Source organism: Talpa europaea (genome assembly GCF_964194135.1).
Source record: "Talpa europaea genome assembly, chromosome: 2".
Lineage (NCBI taxonomy): Eukaryota > Metazoa > Chordata > Mammalia > Eulipotyphla > Talpidae > Talpa > Talpa europaea.
The window spans coordinates 149,795,190-149,813,907 of record NC_140068.1 but is presented as its reverse complement, the minus strand read 5'-3'; the positions used below and the strand labels follow the sequence as shown (position 1 = coordinate 149,813,907).

Below are 18,718 nucleotides of genomic sequence, written 5' to 3'. Positions count from 1 at the left end.
ACTGTGAGATATAGCAAAAGTAACTTGTTAATAAGACGCCTATTAAATAACATTTATAATAGCTCGCTTTTTAATTTTATTTATTTGTTGCTATTGAGGTAACACAGGTGTACAATATCATATACTCAATTCTGAGGTCAAACAGCAACGAATTTCTAGTTGTTTGTCTAGATTTAGTTGTGTCTGTCCCTTTGTTTTGTTTCTTTATGCTCCACCTATAAGTGAAATGATTTGGTATCTGTCTTTCTCTTTCTGACTGATTTCACTTAGCATAATCCCTTCCACTTCCATCTAGGTTGCAGCAAATGGCAGGCTTTCATTTTAACAGTTTGTTTAATAAAGTCTGCATAGGCTTAATACTTAGCTGACTGTAATGGTTAACTTCCTAATACATTAAAAAAATAAAACAGGCTCAAAGCCATTCTGTAGAATGCCATTCCCACATGACTTCCAGTCCAAGGTGCATTCCTGGAAAACATGCTATAAAATTGCCCACACCCCTCCGAACCCCAGGGGGACTGACATACTTAGGAGCAACACTTGACACCTGTGCTTTCAGTTAAGAAAAAAACAAAAAACATTAACAACTGCCTCAAGGGCGAGCAGAAGATGCAGCATCAATGCAATTGCCACTTAGGAACCCAGAAGGAAGAGTAAGCAAGCTAGCAGCTCCCCCATGCTGTCCTGGATTAGCAGACACCAAGGTTTAGGAGAAGCTGCCTCCTAAACCTGCCTCCTGCCTCCTTCCTCCCAACTCTGTCCCTCTACCCTTCTGTCCTCATGGCAACCAAAGGGAAAACTTCTCATACTCAGATTCACACAATTGCCAACCAAGTCAGCCTGGTGTAGTGTCCACCCCAGTCTGGGACCACACACCACCTCTGGGGCAGTCAACGGCATCGGCACTGCAGAGAGCAGAACATCCCTGACCTCATGACTCGGCCTCAGATGGAATTTTCTTCTACGGGTTACTTATCTGTACACAGCCTACCGCTGGGGTTGCTATGTGGGTTGTGCAACAAACATTAAAAGCGTGAACTTTGTTAAAGTCAGGGTGACCTCTTGGCTGGATCAGCCTTTACTTAAGTGGTAATCAGCAGGTATGACCCCTGCTTGTCAGCCCAAAGCAATGGGATCAAAATTGTAAGGGTCTAGAGCCACATCTGTGCAGCCATTATCCAAAAAAGCCACAACCGTGCCAGGTCTATTATTATGGAATAATATAATGCAGAAATTAAAGGTCTCATAGAGCCCAGACTTAAAGCAGCAGAACCACAAGTACTATGACAAATTACAGTCTGAGGAGCAAATAAAAACACGTCACCCACAGGTTCACGGGCCTAGGGACAGCAGCGTGGCACCCTGTTAGCACTTGTCTGCCACCCAGTCAGAACGACTGAGATGTTAGGTGGTCTCCAGTGAGGACCAGCCTCCATGCAGCAGCCCCCGGAGCAGGTGGCACCAGACACTGCCCTGCTAGCAGTGTGCATGCAGGGACAGTCACGGTTGTGACTCCAGGGCCATGTGGCCCTGTGTGCACTGATGTAATACTCTGCTGTAAAATCAGAAGTCTTTAATAAAGGGCCACATTCTGCATGCAGGAAGCCAGAAATGACTGAAGAGCTTTCATGAAAAACAGCTTCTCAGCTAATTAGAAACATGAGCGTTATTATTTCACCCCCAACCAAGGGCCGTGAGATGCGCATTAGTTTCTAAACCACAGCTTCTCTCAACTCCACTTCCCTGCTATCTGGGGCAGCCCCGGGTCATCCCAAAGGGACATAGCACCAATGGGACACACAGGGGGACAAAGGCTTCCCCACTGGGCTGCAGGGCTCTCCTCACACTGCAAACCCCAGGAGAAACAAGAGTACTCTAAAATTGCCTCACCCCACCAGGGGCTTGGGAGAATATAGGAGGTGCTAGTAGGAGGAAGTTTTGGTTTGGTTATGTTTCTACATGCTCAAATTTTTTTTTAAGATTTATTTATTTATGCATACAAGAGTTGGGGTACAGGCCAGAGATGGGGGGCCGTGAGAGGATTCACCAGAGACAGAGTGGGGAGTAGAACAGGATACTGACTGAATACACTGCTGAGAGGAGCAGTGGGCAAGACAAGAGAGGTCTGCTACGCCATGTGGGTTGCTCCCTGGCTGGCCGGGGATTGAACTCTTGCTGCAGAGGCTGCAGACAGCTTCATAGTGCGGTGCTCAAACCCCTCGCGCCACCAGGGAGGCCCTACATGTTCAAATTTTAACATGAGTTTTCAGTTTTGCTCCTCAACCTCTCCTCCCCGCCCCCCAGTAACACATGACTCCTACTTATCCAGCTCTAAAGTGGATCAAGTACCAATCCGTTTGCATTCCAGAGCAGCCCATCCTAGACAAACACATGTGAACAAGCTGGCCTTCTTGCAACACTTATTTTTGTCTTGATTCGGGGCAACAGGTTTTGGCCACATGGACAGAGGAAGGGCATGGGGACGATCAGGAGAATGGATTCAAGGCTATAACCTATTTTTTTTTTATTAAAGATTTATTTATTTATTTATACAAGCACTGGGTACAGTCAGAAGCGCGGGAGGGTGAGAGGATTCACCAGAGCCAGAGTGGGGAGCAGAACATGCAGACTGACGAAGTACACTGCTGAGGGGAGCCGCGGCAGGAGAGGTCTGCGCGCCATGTGGGACACTCTCCAAGCGGCTGGGGATAGAACCAGCACTGCAGAGGCTGCGGGCAGCTTCGCAGCCCAGCGCTCAACCACTGCACCACCAGGGAGACCCTATAACCTATTTCTGCTCAGCACTCATACCAGGTCCTATTTCTGCTCAGCAGTCATACACACACTGTATGTCCACGCATGTAAAATGACCCGATAGCACATCAAAACTTACTGTGATCTTTTGCTAGTTTTTCCTGAATATTTATACTGTAGTTTTTGTATCGCTACACACAGAAAATAGAATAAATTGGTTAAAATTTCTGAGCAAGCAGACATATCCTTTATTTAGAAAAACACCGTAAATATGTGTGTACTCATGTCACATGACAATTTTTTGAAAAAAGTTAAGAAAATAACTAGTAAATTCAAAAGAAACTAGAATATTTCTATGAACTAGACTAAAAATAACTTCCAAGTTTTAGTGTCTGTAAAGAATGCCAAAACCCAAATGATTACAAATAAAAAATCAATAAGAATCCAGAGATAAAATAGCTTCACATAAGGGGGGAGCCAGAGAACCAGATATACAAATAAAAATATCTTTCTATCTTGAAGTTTTAGTGGAGTGGCTCTGAGTCCACATTTTCAACATGGAGAAAGAGCCACCAGTCTGGGAACTGAGACAGAAAGATCAACTGTCTCAGGAAGGGGAAAAAAATCATACAGAAACCTAGTTGTCACCTAACACAATATTTTAGTAGTTTCAGTCTTTTTTGCAGAAGTCAGTTTGTGACTAGTAGTGCTGACCGACAGTGAGTATCCCTACTAATAAAATCTAGTGACCACATATCCAGTTAATAACCAGGTACAACAAACATCTATTGAGAATGTGATGCTCTCCAAGGTAACAAGGGACCAGCACGCAGTTACTGGAACACAGAGCTTAGGTTTCCCTGCCCCAGTGCCACCACTAAGGCCCAGGACGGATCTCCAAACAGGCCCTCTGGGTAGTCAGTTTAGCAGGTGAATTCCAGGGCAGGCTATTTGCACTGAGGTTTTCCCACTCAGGTCATCATCCCTGGCTCTCATACACAGTCCCATCATCAGCCCCCATTCTGCCTAGACACTTTTTTTTAAAAAAGATTTATTTGTTTATTTATACAAGAACTGGGGTACAGGCCAGATACATGAGAGGGTGAGAGGATTCACCAGAGACACAGTGGGGAACAGAACAGGCAGACTAACTGAAATACACTGCTGAGGGGAGCAGTGGGCGAGTCAGGAGAGGTCTGCTGTGCCATGTGGGTAGCTCCCCGGCCAGCCGGGAATCGAACCTGCACTGCAGAGGCTGTGGCCAGCTTCACAGTGCTGCACTCAACCACCTGTGCCACCAGGGAGGCCCTGCCCAGACACTTTGAAAAACATGTCAAGGTTTTGTCAAGAACAGTTACTTCTTACAGGGCTCCACATAAAATTTCTGAACATCAACCATTTACCTAATTGAATGATTGCTAAGTGACCAGAAAATGGTAAGCCCCAGTCTAACAAGGAAATGCCCCTTCAAGAAAATTCACTGTGTTCCTCTCAGCAAAGCAGTTCTCTGAGGTCTATCCCCTGAGAGGTGAAATGCTTGATTGGACATGCACAGATAGTCTTTAAAGCACATCCATTTAAATAAAAAGTAATCAGAAATTCTAATGCAGGGATTTTGAGACTTCTTTCTGGACATTAAAAAATAAAACAAATCCCTAGTCAATGAGCTTTAAATACTCCACAGTAGTAAAAATAATAAAACTGTCAGAGCTTAGGATGCTTAGTGCCACCGACCACGAGGACCCTCAAACCCCTGCAGGGTCTGTGCTTTATTTTAAAGATTTACTTTTACGTATTTATGCATTCAAGAACTGGGATGTAGACCAGAGGTGCAGGGGTTAAGAAGATTCACCAGAGACAGAGTGGGGAGCAGAACAGGCAGACTGACTGAAATACACTGCTGGGGGAGCAGTGGGTGAGACAGGAGAGGTCTGCTGCACCATGTGGGTCAGCTCCCTGGCCGGGGATCGAACTCAGGCCACGGTGGCTGGCAATAGCTTGATAGTGCTGAGACTTTAGCCCCTGCGCCACCAGGGAAGCCCATCCGTGCTTTTATTATTCCCATTTTATGGATTAGGAACACAAGCATGGAGGGCTAGGAGACCTGCCCACCATCTCACAGCCAGTACAGTCAGATTCAAGTTCTGAATAAATAATAACCTGGCTATAGAGCTTGGAGAAAAAAGTTCCCTAGAAGCACAGTAAATCAGAAATTTTAGGGAATTATTTCACTGCATAATCCATCATAGAAAGGCAGACTACTCTGTCATCTGGGAAAGAGAAATACTATTCTAACCATCAAAGCCAGCAAGGCTGCAAGGCTTCAAAAAAAGTTAAAAGTGACATTACGACGCTAATGTGACCTATTTGGACTGTAACTTTAGATCAAAAAAGCAGATGTTTCAAATTGGATAGACCCAAATTTAACACCATTATCTTGATAAGTTTTGCTACCCACACTCCTCCCTACTTACTCAAAACAGTGCCCTTGAAACAAGTAATTTTAAGGATCTTTCTCAAGGCACTACTGTAACAATCCCTGTTACAATTTGTATAGTGAACACTCAACTTTAATTAACTATATAAATAGAAGTAGTTAAGGATAGAGAACAAAAAGGCAAAACAAAACAGAGAACCCTAACAGTTTGTTACCCAAATTTAAAAAGGGCAGTTAGAACCCTAAGTTCAGTTATAAACATTTTACACAATCTCTATTTGGCCAGGATAGCAGGTGAACACACCAGTTGCAATGCTGAGGACTTGTTTTATCAACCCACAGTATGTAAAATATATGTAAAGGCGTGTTATACTGATCTGCAAACTACATGTGAGTTGACTGTATGTTGCACTTCCAAAATTTGGGAGATCATCTACTCAATACTGGCGACAGAATGCCTGGCAGCTCTCCATCGTTTGCCTTTTTTCTGATTTTCCCCTGAAATAATGGACATCTGTGGTCAGTACTGGGGTGGAGAATCTAGGGAGTGTCCCCTCAAGACATACAAATAACCAACAGCAAAGGGTAAAGCTTCCCTTTCCTCAAAGGCTTCCTTCCTGTTCACCCTCTTGAAAAAAAATGAAGCTAGGCTCCCAATTCCTCCCCCAAGGGGATTGCAAGCAGCCACTGTCCTCACCCCTCTTCTAACAGCAGCAAAGCCCACCACACCTACAGATCGGACCTTGAAGGGCACTTAGAATCAGTAATTACTCTGCTTTCAATCAACGATAGAAATATTAGGGCTTAACTGCATTTTGGCAGGGTTGTAACAGAGCCCACAAGAGCAAAAAACATTGCCCAAGGAAGCTTGAAAGAGTTCTGGAAATGTATTCCCCCGCCCCCATATATGCACGCATACTTTTTGCATGAAACAGTTGTATGCCTGTGAGAACAGCTTAAAAAATCAACTGGATTCCAAAAAGAATGCAACGGACAAAATGAAAACTCATCAAGAGGTCCGAATCGGAGGAGAGACACTGGCTCATAGGCACAAGCAAACGCTGCTGCTCCAGCAGGGCGAGACACATAGAATGAAAGGGACTTGGGCTCCACAATGGCTGAGGGTGACATTGGTTATCGTGAGCTCCTGGCTGTTTTCTTTCATTTGACACCTTCAATCGTCCTGTCAACTCCTGCAGGCAAGCAGAGCCTCCCAAGACCAGTGACCCCAGCCGCCCCAGTTTTCCTAACTCTGACCAAAAGCTACAATGCAACACGTTCATGTGATATCTTGCTCCTATTGATGTTACCTACTAATTTTTCTGACTCAGTGCTATAGCTAAGTACCATTGGGATAAATCTGAATTTTATTTTATTTTTTAAAGATTTATTTATTTATGCATACAAGAGCTGGGGTACAGGCCAGAGATGTGGGGGTGAGAGGACTCACCAGAGACAGAGGGGGGAACACAACAGGCAGACTGACTGAAATACACTGCAGCAAGTGAGACAGGAGAGGTCTGCGCCATGTGGGCAGCTCCCTGGCTAGAGATCAAACTCATGCTGCAGTGGCTGCAAATAGCTTCACAGGTTGCATCTTAACCCCTTGTGCCACCAGGGAGGCCCTAAATCTGAATTTAAGAGCTGAAAAAATTTTACAGATGCTCTAGTGAAGCCCTCAGTTTTATAGATGAAACTCAAAAAGGTAAAGGATTTAGAGCTAGCTCAAGTTAGTGGCAGAAGCAGGTGCACCCATGCTTCCTATATGCATTATTCCCTAATGTTCCACCCTGTTGGGGTGCTGGGAGCTCCACAGAGGATCCACAGCTGAGGTTGGGATGGAAACACGGTTACCTAGCCTGAAGAACCTGTACTTCCCAAATAGGCAGGGTCAGGAGAAAGGATAAGCAAGTACTCTGTGTCTAGATAATTTAGCTGATTCCTTCCCCCTCTGTCAGAATTCAAATAAAAACAGGAGATGCATTTGTTTAAACACACCTGGCTAGAAAGGAGGCTTTTCAAAAAAAAAAAAAGTGCAAGAATTTATTTAGCTTTGTGAGACTTTACTTTTACAATAACACATACTGTTGGCACAGGGAGACCCTATTAAAATTGCATAAATTGACTTATAAGGTAAATATTTAGGGCAGTTGGATGAGGCCTTCAGACATTAATTCTGAGAAAGTTATGAAGATTTGCATACAAGACCACAATCAAAGGACAGGATGAACAGGTGGGCTTTAACACCTGGTTTGTTACACTAAATCAGTGGTTTTCAACCTTGACCACACATGAGGATAAAGTGTAAGCATGTGTGTTAACCTCCTTAGAAACTCAACACAGTCAAGTTGACAGATGACTAGTCACCCAGACTTGACTCTTCACAGATCAAGTTCGAGACATACTGCTGCAAAGAGAAGTCAAATCTGCTTTGCTCTCATCGAATTCCCAGCCCACAGAATCCATGGGCATAAGAAAATGGGTATTTTAGATCACAACATATTGGGGTGATTTGTTAACCAACAATTACAGAAATTAGGACACCTAGGAGGCATTTAAAAATCCTATTGCGGGCCTCCCTGGTATGCAAGGGGTTAAGCACAGAACTGTGAAGATGTCCGTAGCCTCTGCAGCATAATTTTGATCCCTGGCCAGCGAGCTACCCACATGGCACAGCAGACCTCTCCTGTCTTGCCTGCTGCTCTCCTCAGCAGTGTATTTCAGTAAATCCACCTGTCCTGCTCCCCACTCTGGTGAATCCTCTCACCACCGTGCACCTCTGGCCTACACCCAAGTTCCTGTGTGCATAAATAACTTTTTTTTAAAAAAAATCCTGTTGCCTAGGGTGAGTCTTAGCCCATTATGCCAGTATTTCTGACAGGGGGTAGGTGTAGGTGAGTGGGATCCAGCCATCTATTTTTAAAGTACCCTAGATGATTGTACAGTGCCTCTATGGTTAAAAATCATGTTCAGATCTGTGCTGTCCAATACAGTAGCCACCTGCTACAGACAACTGTTAAAAGTTAAATAAAAATATAAATTCAGCTCCTCAGTTGCACATGCCACATTTCAAGGGCTCAACAGTCACATGGCCAATGGTTACTTTATTATACAGCAGACATAGAAAATATTTCCAGAAACACAGAAATGGTGTTGGTCTAGGCCAATGGCTCTCAAGGCTTGGTCTTGAGCTATAATAACAGCATCAGCATCACCACTCAGGAACTCGTTAGAAATGCAAATTCTCAAGCCACACCTCAGGTCTACTGGATCAGAACCTTTCGGGGTAGGACTCTCGACATGATTCAGAGGCACACCCAAGCGTGAAAACCACCAATCTTGTAACTGTCCATATAAAATCATTTTTCCATGACCCATCATATTTAAATCTACAAATTGTAGACTTTTAACTCCATTAAAATGAATAACTCTTATCACACAACTTCAAAGACGTAATTTTATGTTACCTTTGCTTGAGAAGAACTATCTTTCAATTTCCAAGCAAAGAATTCTAAAAAGTTTCACGAACATGCTCTCAATTACTGATAATCATTAAGAGAAACAACCTTCAGGTCCAAAAATAAAGAAATGTTGAAAATGTGAAACTCAACGTTCAATTATTAAAATCGTAATTGTGAAAACAAAGCTGTATGGCAAAATATACAAGAGAGGAAAACAGAACACAACATTGTAACTACAGATATTTGTTATACAGACAAGGACAAAATGTAGAGGGAAAATAAGATGACTGCTTTGTTAGACATGACAGGACTATGATTCTACCTCTTCCCACCTTTTTATTTCTGCCTCATCTGTAAGTATACTAAAACACTGTAGCATCTTAAGAAGCCACTTTGTAAAAAGATAGCATTGTCATGGGAAAAGCTCATCACAAGAACAATTTGGTAAAACACTCCTATTTCATCAATAAGTCACTCAATCTGTAGGAACATGAAATCAAGACTGGCTTCAAGGAAGTGGTGAGGACTTGGAAGAGGTGTCTGAATCCAAAGAGCCCCTGTACTTTTCTAACCTTAGATCTGTAAATATAAAAATTATGCATTTTTATACATAAAATGTCAGTGATGTGAAAACTTGACTTTTCTTCCTGTGTGTAGTTGCCACATAATTGTTGTGTGGAGTAAGGTGAAATAACCGAATTTCCCGGGAAGACTGTCTCATATTTTCTTATCACATTTGTAAGTCAAAATTCCCAGAAGTAATTTGTAGAGTGATCTTCTTTAAAATGACAGCTCCTGAATCCCAGAGAAATGAACTCATTTTATCACATTTCCATACAAAATTTAGCTTACTTCCTATATTGACAGCTCTAGTGTTAGTAAACTTCATTTCTCACATTGTAAAGGTACAAAGTACTCTTTTTGAGTTTCTGGTTTGTCTTGTTGGGTTTCTCCACTCTTATGTTTCCTTTGCAGGTGATGTGTTCCCAACTCCTTTAAATTTTAAATAAACACTTTCTCTGCTCTAGTGGATTTGGGAAAAGGTAACTGTGGTTGACTTGTCTTTAGGAAACCTACTATTTGGGAGAAACTTATTCCTATAAATGTCTTTGAAATGTACGCATGACGTGTATAATTTTCTTGAAATCTGGAACTAATCCAAGTTATCCAATTATCTCTCACTAGATTTTGCCACAAGAAGCCAAATTAAGTGGTAGGGTGATAAACTGGTCAGTTTGGTATCACTTGGAAAATTTTTCCCACCTGACAGCCAAAATAAAATTTCTGAACAAAAATTTTTGCAACAGTGATCCAAAAGTAGGAATTTTCAATGTTCCCAATAATTTACACTGACTACAACAAATTATCTTCATGAATGTGGGAAAATGAGAGTTGTCTAGGGTAGTAACTATTCTCAATTCTAGCAGTTACATATGCTCTTAAGAAAAAGGAAATCATTTTGTATTTTAGCCGTTGAAATTAAATGAAAAGAGGACTATGACAAAAGCTTATAATGATACATATTTTTAATAGCAATGAGGCTTTACAAAAGCCTCTGTGTACTGGGTTTTCTTGAATTTGGGCAGAGAACACAATGACAATCATATAGTCGTGGTCCTAGAAAAATCCAAATGTAACTGGATAAAGCTACTTCTGAGAAATGTCCTTAACATAAAAGACAGAGACCAACACAAACAAACAAAACAATACACTTGGGGGGGGGGGCGGCAGGGGAAGCAGACTATACAAAGGAAACTACAAATAATGCCCTTAGAAAGAGGGAGAAAAATACCACAATCAAGAAACAATTTTTTTAATAAATCAGGCATCAAAAAAGGAATTCTTGGATTAAAAATGTAGCAGAAGATAAACTGGAGAAAATCTCCCAGAAGGTAGAACCAAAAAAAAAAGGAGATAAAAAAATGTAGTAAGGAAAAATAAAACAATTCATGACCAATTCAGGAAACTCCATGTCTAGTAAGTGTTCTAGAAAAGTAAATAAAGATGTGAGTTTATAACTGAATTAATTCAATGACTTTTTTTTAAGAACGGAAGAACATAAATTTCCAGGTCAAAAATGTTCATTATTGTAATTTTCCTAAAGAAGGGTGAGAAAAGAACATTCTATAAGATTCCAAAGAGGGAAATTTTAGGTCACATCCCAAAAATTAGAAATCCAAATAGCTTTGCACTTTTCAACAGGAACAATGGAAGTAAAAGACATGAGAGCAACTAGCCTATTTAAAATAGAACTTGGACTCTTATCCAAACTACCAATGAAATGAGCGAGTAGAATGATGTATATATTCATGGCTTCAAATTATTTCCTCTCAAACACCCTTTCCTAGGCAGCTACTACTCAATGGTATACTCTACACAGCCAGGGTCGAAAAGCAAGAAAGAAAAGGGAAACAGAAAAATAAGAGATTTCACACAGGAGAGAGTCAACAGGTATCCTTAGTATGATGTAACAGGAAATCCCAAAATGGCAGCTACGCCAGGCAGAGAAGGCCACCAGTTCACAAGTAGCATTAGAAGGCTTGAGGAGGAATATCTCTAGGAAGATGAAATCAAGAGATTACTTGGCATGTTTGAATGTCTTTAAAGAGACTTAGGCAAGAGACAGGTAATTTAAATGTTGAATTAACAACATCCCTTTAATCAGGGAAATGCAAATTAAAACCACATTGAGATACCACCTTACACCAGTGAGAATGGCACATATCAAAAAAACAAGCAACAACAAATGTTGGTGAGGATGTGGTGAAAAAGGAACTCTCCTGCACTGCTGGTGGGAGTGCAAACTGGTCCAACCACTATGGAATGCTGTGTGGAGGTTCCTCAGTCTACTAAAAATGGAGCTAACATACGATCCAGCAATTCCACGCCTAGGGATCTACCCAAAGGACACAAAACAGTGATTCAAAAGAGCACCTGTACCCCTATGTTTATTGCAGCACTATTTACAATAGGTAAAACCTGGAAACAACCCAAATGCCCAAAAATAGATGACTGGATCAAGAAGATGTGGTACATATACACCATGGAATATTACTCAGCAATCAAAAAAGATAAACACATGTCATTTGCAGCAACATGGATGGAGCTAGAAGGAATTATGCTCAGTGAAATAAGCCAGAAGGAAAAAGAAAAATACCGGATGGTTTCACTTACAGCAGGAATATAGGGGAACCCAAGACATCAGTGTAAAAAAAATAATAACAGTATAAAACACAACAAAGCAAAAACAAACAATTATAAATCAGAGACATCCTGCAGGGAAGGAGGCCCAAGAGGGATCAGAAGGAGGAGCACAGGGGTCTGAGGTGATGGTGCACAGGTGCATTGATGAAGGAAACTCTATGGGGACTACACCTGAGGGGGTGGGGGGAAGCAAATATAGTTTAAAAATGAACAATGATGTAAAAAATTAAAAAAAGAATTAAAAAAATGTTGAATTAAGGTTAAGTACACCCCCCACTTTTCTCACAGGCAAGGTTTTCCCAAGTTCAACCAAGGCCTGAAAATATCACCAACATATTTAAATTTCTGATCTACAGAAATACATGAGCAGCAAATATCCTAGAAGCATGTGGAAAGGCAGGGAAAGCCAGTTTGGAAATAAAATGCTGTAAAGCTCATGTACTGCATGAACTAGAAAACATCCAATGCCTCTCTTCCGCCCTCCCTCATATACTTTACAAGACGACATCGCCCGCCTACAGCATGGAAAATTGGGCAAGAAGTTAAACTTGGATGCTTTTTACTAACAGCCCAAAATTTAGCCCAGTTTTTCTTTTAGCTAAGCTAGGTTATACGTGTACATTGCCTTGGATGCTACCATTTACTCACCTAAAATAGTAAGAACAAAAATGTTCTTAAAAGCAAGTCCCATTCTAGGTTCTTTCCATCTTAAAATAGAACATTTCTTTTTTATTTTATTTTATTTTATTTATTTTTATAGAGGCATGTTTTTTATTTATTTATTTGTTTGTTTGATGGTTTGTTTACAAGCACTGGGTACAGTCAGAAGCGCGGGAGGGTGAGAGAATTCACCAGAGCCAGAGCGGGGAGCAGAGCAGGCAGAAGGACCGAAGTACACTGCTGAGGGGAGCAGCGGGCGGCAGGAGAGGTCTGCGCGCCATGTGGGACCCTCCTCCAGTGGCCGGGGAGCAGCTGGGGATCGAACCGGTGGCGCAGAGGCCTCAGGCATTTTTGCAACCCAGCGCTCAACCCCTGCGCCACCGGGTGGCCCAAAATAGAACATTGCTTTTTGGTATAATTTGGTAGGTTAATTGTATTATCTGGGAACACTCAACTTTTTGTTCATATAAATTTATGATAATAGCATATCAGATATAAAAAATAACCTACCGGGCCTCCCTGGTGGTACAAGGGGTTAAGCACGGCACTCTGAGGCAATCCGCAGCCTCTGCAGCACCCAAGTTCAATTCCCGGCTGGCCAGGGAGCAGCCCACATGGCTTGTCCGCTGCCCCGCCTCAGCAGTGTACTTCGATCAGTCTGCCTGTTCTGTTCCCCGCTCTGTCTCTGGTGAGTCCTTTCTCACACACACCCCACCGCATCTCTGGCCTATACCCCGGCTCTTGTATGTATAAATAAATAAATCTTTAGGTGCAGCAGACCTCTCCTGACTCGCCCGCTGCTCTCCTCAGCAGTGTATTTCAGTCAATCTGCCTGTCCTGTTCCCCACTCTGTCTCTGGTGAATCCTCTCACCCCCCACACCTCTGGCCTGTACCCCAGCTCTTGTTTCTTAAATAAATCTTTAAAAAAAATAAAAATAAATAAATCTTTTTAAAAAATAGATAAAATAAAATAAAAACAGAAAAGAAAAAACTTTATAAAAAAAACTACCAATCATCGTCCTTTGGGATGATTTTTTATCATAAAGATTCACTTTATCATAAAGATTCACTTCCTAAAAGTTATGGAGATCAGATGCATAAGCCACTCATCTATATTGTTTAAATCACCACTTCCGGGCCTCCCCAGTGGTGCAGCGATTGAGCGCTGGGTTGCGAAGCTGCCAGCAGCCTCTGCAGCGCCAGTTCGATCCCCGGCTGCTCCCCGGCCACTGGAGGAGGGTCCCACATGGCGCGCAGACCTCTCCTGCTGCCCGCTGCTCCCCTCAGCAGTGTACTTCGGTCCTTCTGCCTGCTCTGCTCCCTGCTCTGGCTCTGGTGAATTCTCTCCCGCGCTTCTGACTGTACCCAGTGCTTGTATAAATAAATAAATATATTTTTTAAAAAATTAAAAAAAAAATCACCACTTCCAACCATACTGGATGTAAAGATGAATGAATGCATCTTAGTATCCTGGTCTTTAAGCTAGGAAAGATATTTGTTGAAATATATGTGTATGTGTGTGTGTGTGTGTGTGTACGCGCGTGCGTGCATGTGCACATGAAAATGTGTGAGAAATACTGAATGACTATGGTTTCCTTCCTTTTGGAGACCTGAGGGAATGGGAAGGGCAGAGGATGACAGTAGTGATGAGAGGAAGACTTTTCATTGTTTGTCTGCTTATACTTTGATTTTTAAAAAGATTTATTTTATTTATGTATGCATACAAGAACAGGTGCACAGGCCAGAGGTATGGGGTTGAGAGGATTCACCAGAGACAGAGTGGGGAACAGAACAGGCAGATCTACTGAAACACACTGCTGAGGGGAGCAGCAGTCAAGACAGGAGAGGTCTGCTGCACCATGTGGGTATCTCCCTGGCCAGGGATGGAACTCATGCTGCAGTGGCTGCAGATAGCTTGACAGTGCTGAGACTTAACCCCTTATGCCACCAGGAAGGCCCCCTCTACTTTGATTTTTAATGAATTCCCATTTTGGCAAATTAGGGGCTCTGATTCTATTCCCCCCTTCTGAATTCCCCTGCTTCAACATCCTGTTCCATGAACACAGTGTGGCAGGTATGTTTTCGCTTTAACAAAAGACTTCCTCCCAATCTTAAAAAAAAATGAACCTGTGCTTCCAGCACCCACATGATCGGCACAAAACCACCTGTCTTTGCAGGTTGCTAAGACCCTGGGTCCGACCTCAGTGCACCCGCACACTGCGAACCAACTCAGTGCAGACACTTGCTATGTCCCAGGTGCTGTTCAGGGCATGGGACAAGGTAAGCAAGACAAGGTACCTGCCCTCAGGAAATTCACAGCCTCAAGGAGAAGGCAGAAGAGGAAACATGTAATTTCCCAATAATATGGTATCTGTAAAGGCAACACTAGAGTCTACATAATCCGCCACACTGTATATTAACCATTTTAAGCTTCATTTCTCTATCTCTCAAAGGTGAGAGCCCCTGGCATAGGCCCCGGATCTGTAGTTATCTTTGGATTCCCATGTGCTGAGCGTGGTACCACATGATGTGAACTTCACAAATGTCTCCAACATAGTGCAGTGACTTTTTAAGAAAGAGACAAATTCATATGTTTTCATGTTTCAGAACAGTAACCAGCACATTAACCTGAGGCTCTGCAATGTATTATAATGCCTCAATTTCAGAATTAACCTCCCAAAACCTATGATCAGATCAGCATCATGGAGTCCTGGCTTTGATTCCAAAAAAGGGGAGAAAATTATGAAACCTAAGCTGTTTCTTTTCCTGGAAATCAATGTACTCCTGCTGGCTTTTACTGGTTGGACTGAAAACTCTCACTCAGTAACTTAGAATTTCTACTCCTGGCTAACACATTTATAATTTTGTGGGGTTTCAGAATTCTCAGTTTCACACAGGCTTGCCACTATTAATTTCTTCACTTCAAACCTTGAATTTCTAGGTAAGAAAAACAACATTCTCACCTTGCCCTGAGCTCTACCCCAAAACAAATGATAGAAATAAATTACAAACACAACATGAAGAATTGTTGCAATTAATCAACCCAGAGCCCAAGGGAGAAATTGTTTCTATTTTTAAATGCACCACAGCTTTGAGGGAAAATCTGGTGGAGAAATATGAAACCAGGCTGCATAGTGAAAATCAAAATACAATTGGTGTCTTCATCCTTGCAGTGACAGTAATCCTAATCTACTAGTAGGATGGCTGAGCTGACACCTCAGTTTGTCTGCAAATTGAATGAAAGGTAACCAGGCAGAATCCCACAAGAGACCCATCCGCCACTCCAAGGAGCACATCTGTCAGGAGGACTGAACAAGAGAACATCTGTATTTCACTGCTCTTATGGCTCCAGATAAGGGGCTATGCTAATCAGCAAACCACTGGATAAATCCCCCAAGCACCCTTTCAATTTGAATTTAAGAGATCCTGATTGGCAATTGAGGCAGCCCTAAAAAACGATCAATGGATTATTTATAATTTCTTACCAACTGTCTACAGTGAAACTTTCTATCCAAATTCCACAAAATTAAATCTGTTTCTCTCCACAAATGACAAAGCTTCATTTCATTAAATAGTAGCTAACAATAGCACTCCTTATGGTTAAGAGTGACACAGAGCATGGAAAAAACAGAAGCAACAACTACTTAACAGGAGTTACGCTAATCTACCTGCTTTCTGGACTTTGAAGAAACTGACTCAGCAGAGTGATTTTTCTGTAACAATGTAAAAAATCCAGTTTGGGGAAAAAAAATGCTGGTGGTGTAGGTATCTCATTTAAACTACTCCTATTTTCATCTAAGCAAAAAGTTCACTTCTAGGACCATGAAATAGACACCCAGCTTGCTACAAATGTACCTAAAAGTAATAAATAATTAAAATGTATCTAAAATAGTACCCAAAGATACATTCATTACTGCAAGTATTTAACAGGGGCATTTTAAATATAACACCTATTTATTGTCACCATAACAATCTGCTGTAAGTTGCACACTGTTTGCCACCTGGCTGAAAATCTCTACCTTTAACACCAAAAAGCAAAGGCTGCCCAAACTTCCAATAATTCCTTCCCCCTAATTTAGCAAAACTATGTGTAAAACACCACATGATTACAGAATGGAGGCAGCTGCTTCTATTAGCAATAACATAACAAACCTGACAGAGTATCTCTTCAGTGACAATCTCTAAAAAAGACCAATAGCCACCAAATTGCAGCACATCGATCAACAGGTGAAGTTTACAAACACAACTCATCCTCATGCCCAAAAGGATCGAATTCTGTCAAATCCCCAGTTTTTTTCTTTTCTATTTTCACATGCTCCCGCATCGCTCTACTGAATGAATTCCAACCCTTTTCTTCTCGGGGGCTTACCAGAAAAATGCCAAATATTCTAATTATTTTAGGGCATTTTCCCATACTGCTGCGTGGAACAGAGCAGAATTAATAAGGATCCAACAGTTACCACTTTTCAAATGCAAATATGTTGCCATCTAGTAAATGCAGCCCCCTTTTAAATATCCCCCAGTGTCTACACAGCTCAGAGCACGACTTTTGTTTGCTCCAAAATCAAAATTCGCGCAATACATTCAGGCATTATCTCCACCCAGCACCAACAACAAAAAAAAAAGAAATAGATTTTAAATGGCTCAGGCCTGAGCCTGCATCAGGATTGTTTGCTTGATTGCGTGTGTGTGTGTGTGTGTGTGTTGGGGGGGTTCCTTCCATTTTACACGCAAAGTCCTTCCACAATCTCCCCGAAGGATGCTGGCAGCGCAGTGCGCCCTGCATCCCTCGGGCTCCCGGGCCTTGGGGCGGTCACTTGCCTCGAGTCTGGCCTCAGTTTTCTTATCCGTAAAATGTGGTCGTTGCGCTGATGATGTGCAGGCGCCCCTCAGAGCCCCACCTCCCGCCCCTTGATCCTGCGGGTGCCCGGGCGCCCGCCCGAGGCCGGTGCAGGCTGCGGCCCTCCAGGGAGGGGTGCGGGGTGGGGGCCGCGGGAGGAGAACTTGGACTTGCCAGCGCCGCAGACAGGAGCGTGCGGCAAACTTGAAGCCTCCCCCTAACAATAGGGGCGAGCGCTCCCATTTTCCTGCCTCAAACTTGCAGGAGACCGCGGCTCGGATGCTCCCCGCCCTGCCGGCCCCGCGTTACCTTTCTCCCTGCTTGGTGTTAGCCGGAGGCGGGTGCAGGACCGTCTGGTTCCCTTCCATCTCCACCACGCACTTGGTGTTCAGCTCCAGCTCTGAAAGCAGAGGGGACACCGGCGTTGCCAAGTCGGGCGTCGGTGCCTCCAGCGCGCCGGGGCGCGCGGCGCGGGGGTCCCCCGGGAGGCGGCCGATCGGGGAGCCGGGGAGGGGCGCCCGGGTCTGCCGGCGCCCCGGCTCGGCGGCCCCGGCCCCCCCGGCTCCCCTCGGGGCGCCGCAGCCGCGCGGCCCCGCACTTGGCAAAGTTGCCCCCGCCCTGCGCCCCGCGCCCGCCCGCCCGCGCGCGGAAACGAGCGGAAAGCGGCTCACCTCGCCGGTTCATGGGCCGGACGCGGACGGCAACTTTTACCTTGGTGTCCGACATGTTGGCGGCGCCCCTCGGCCCGAGGCGGCCCCTCACGCGCGGCGCCGCAGCCGCGCGCCCCCCGAGCGCGGCCGCCGCTCCGCCGTGAGCTCCGCGAGGCAGCGCCGAGGCGCGCGGGCCATCCCGGGGGAGCGCGACGCGGGGCACGGCCGGGCCCGGGGAGGGGCGGGCGCGCGGGGCGGGGCGCGCCGGCGGCGGGCGGGCGGGAGGAGGCCGCGCGCCCGGGCCCTGGCGCCGCTCTAGCCGCGCCGGCCCAGCCGGGCGCGCAGCACCGCGGCCCCTCGCGGCCGCCCGGGGCCGGGCCGCGCCGCCATCTTCCGCGCCGCGAGGGCCGCGCGCCCCGCCCGGGAACCCGGCGCCCCGGAGGCCGGAGCCGGCCGCGCGGCGCCCCCCGAGCGCGGGGGCGCGCGGCCGGCGGCGGGGCCCGGGGCCGCGGCACCCCCGGGGCGGGACGCCCGCTGTCCCCGGGCCGAGGTGGCCCCGGCACCGGCGGGGACCCCACGGGCGCCGCCTTGAACTCGAGTCACCTTGCGCGGCCGCTGTGGGCGCAGCCAGAACCGGGGCGCGCCCGGGGGGCCCGCGGAGGCCGCGCGCGGGGTGCCCAGGCCGCCGCGCGCCCCTCTCGGCGCGCCCCA

At 44.8% G+C, this 18,718-nt stretch overlaps 1 protein-coding gene across 1 annotated transcript in view; it reads right to left on the bottom strand.

Moving 5' to 3' along the window:
- KIF13A (kinesin family member 13A) overlaps positions 1-18,083 on the bottom strand; it is a gene marked incomplete at both ends in the record, with an annotated part of 200,407 nt that extends 182,324 nt beyond the window's left edge. The window contains 2 exons of the mRNA XM_084259533.1: positions 17,667-17,757; positions 18,029-18,083. Of these exons, the coding sequence (XP_084115659.1) occupies positions 17,667-17,757; positions 18,029-18,083 (146 nt within the window). The remainder of the gene's footprint in view (positions 1-17,666; positions 17,758-18,028) is intronic.
- Between the last annotated feature and the right edge of the window lie 635 nt (positions 18,084-18,718).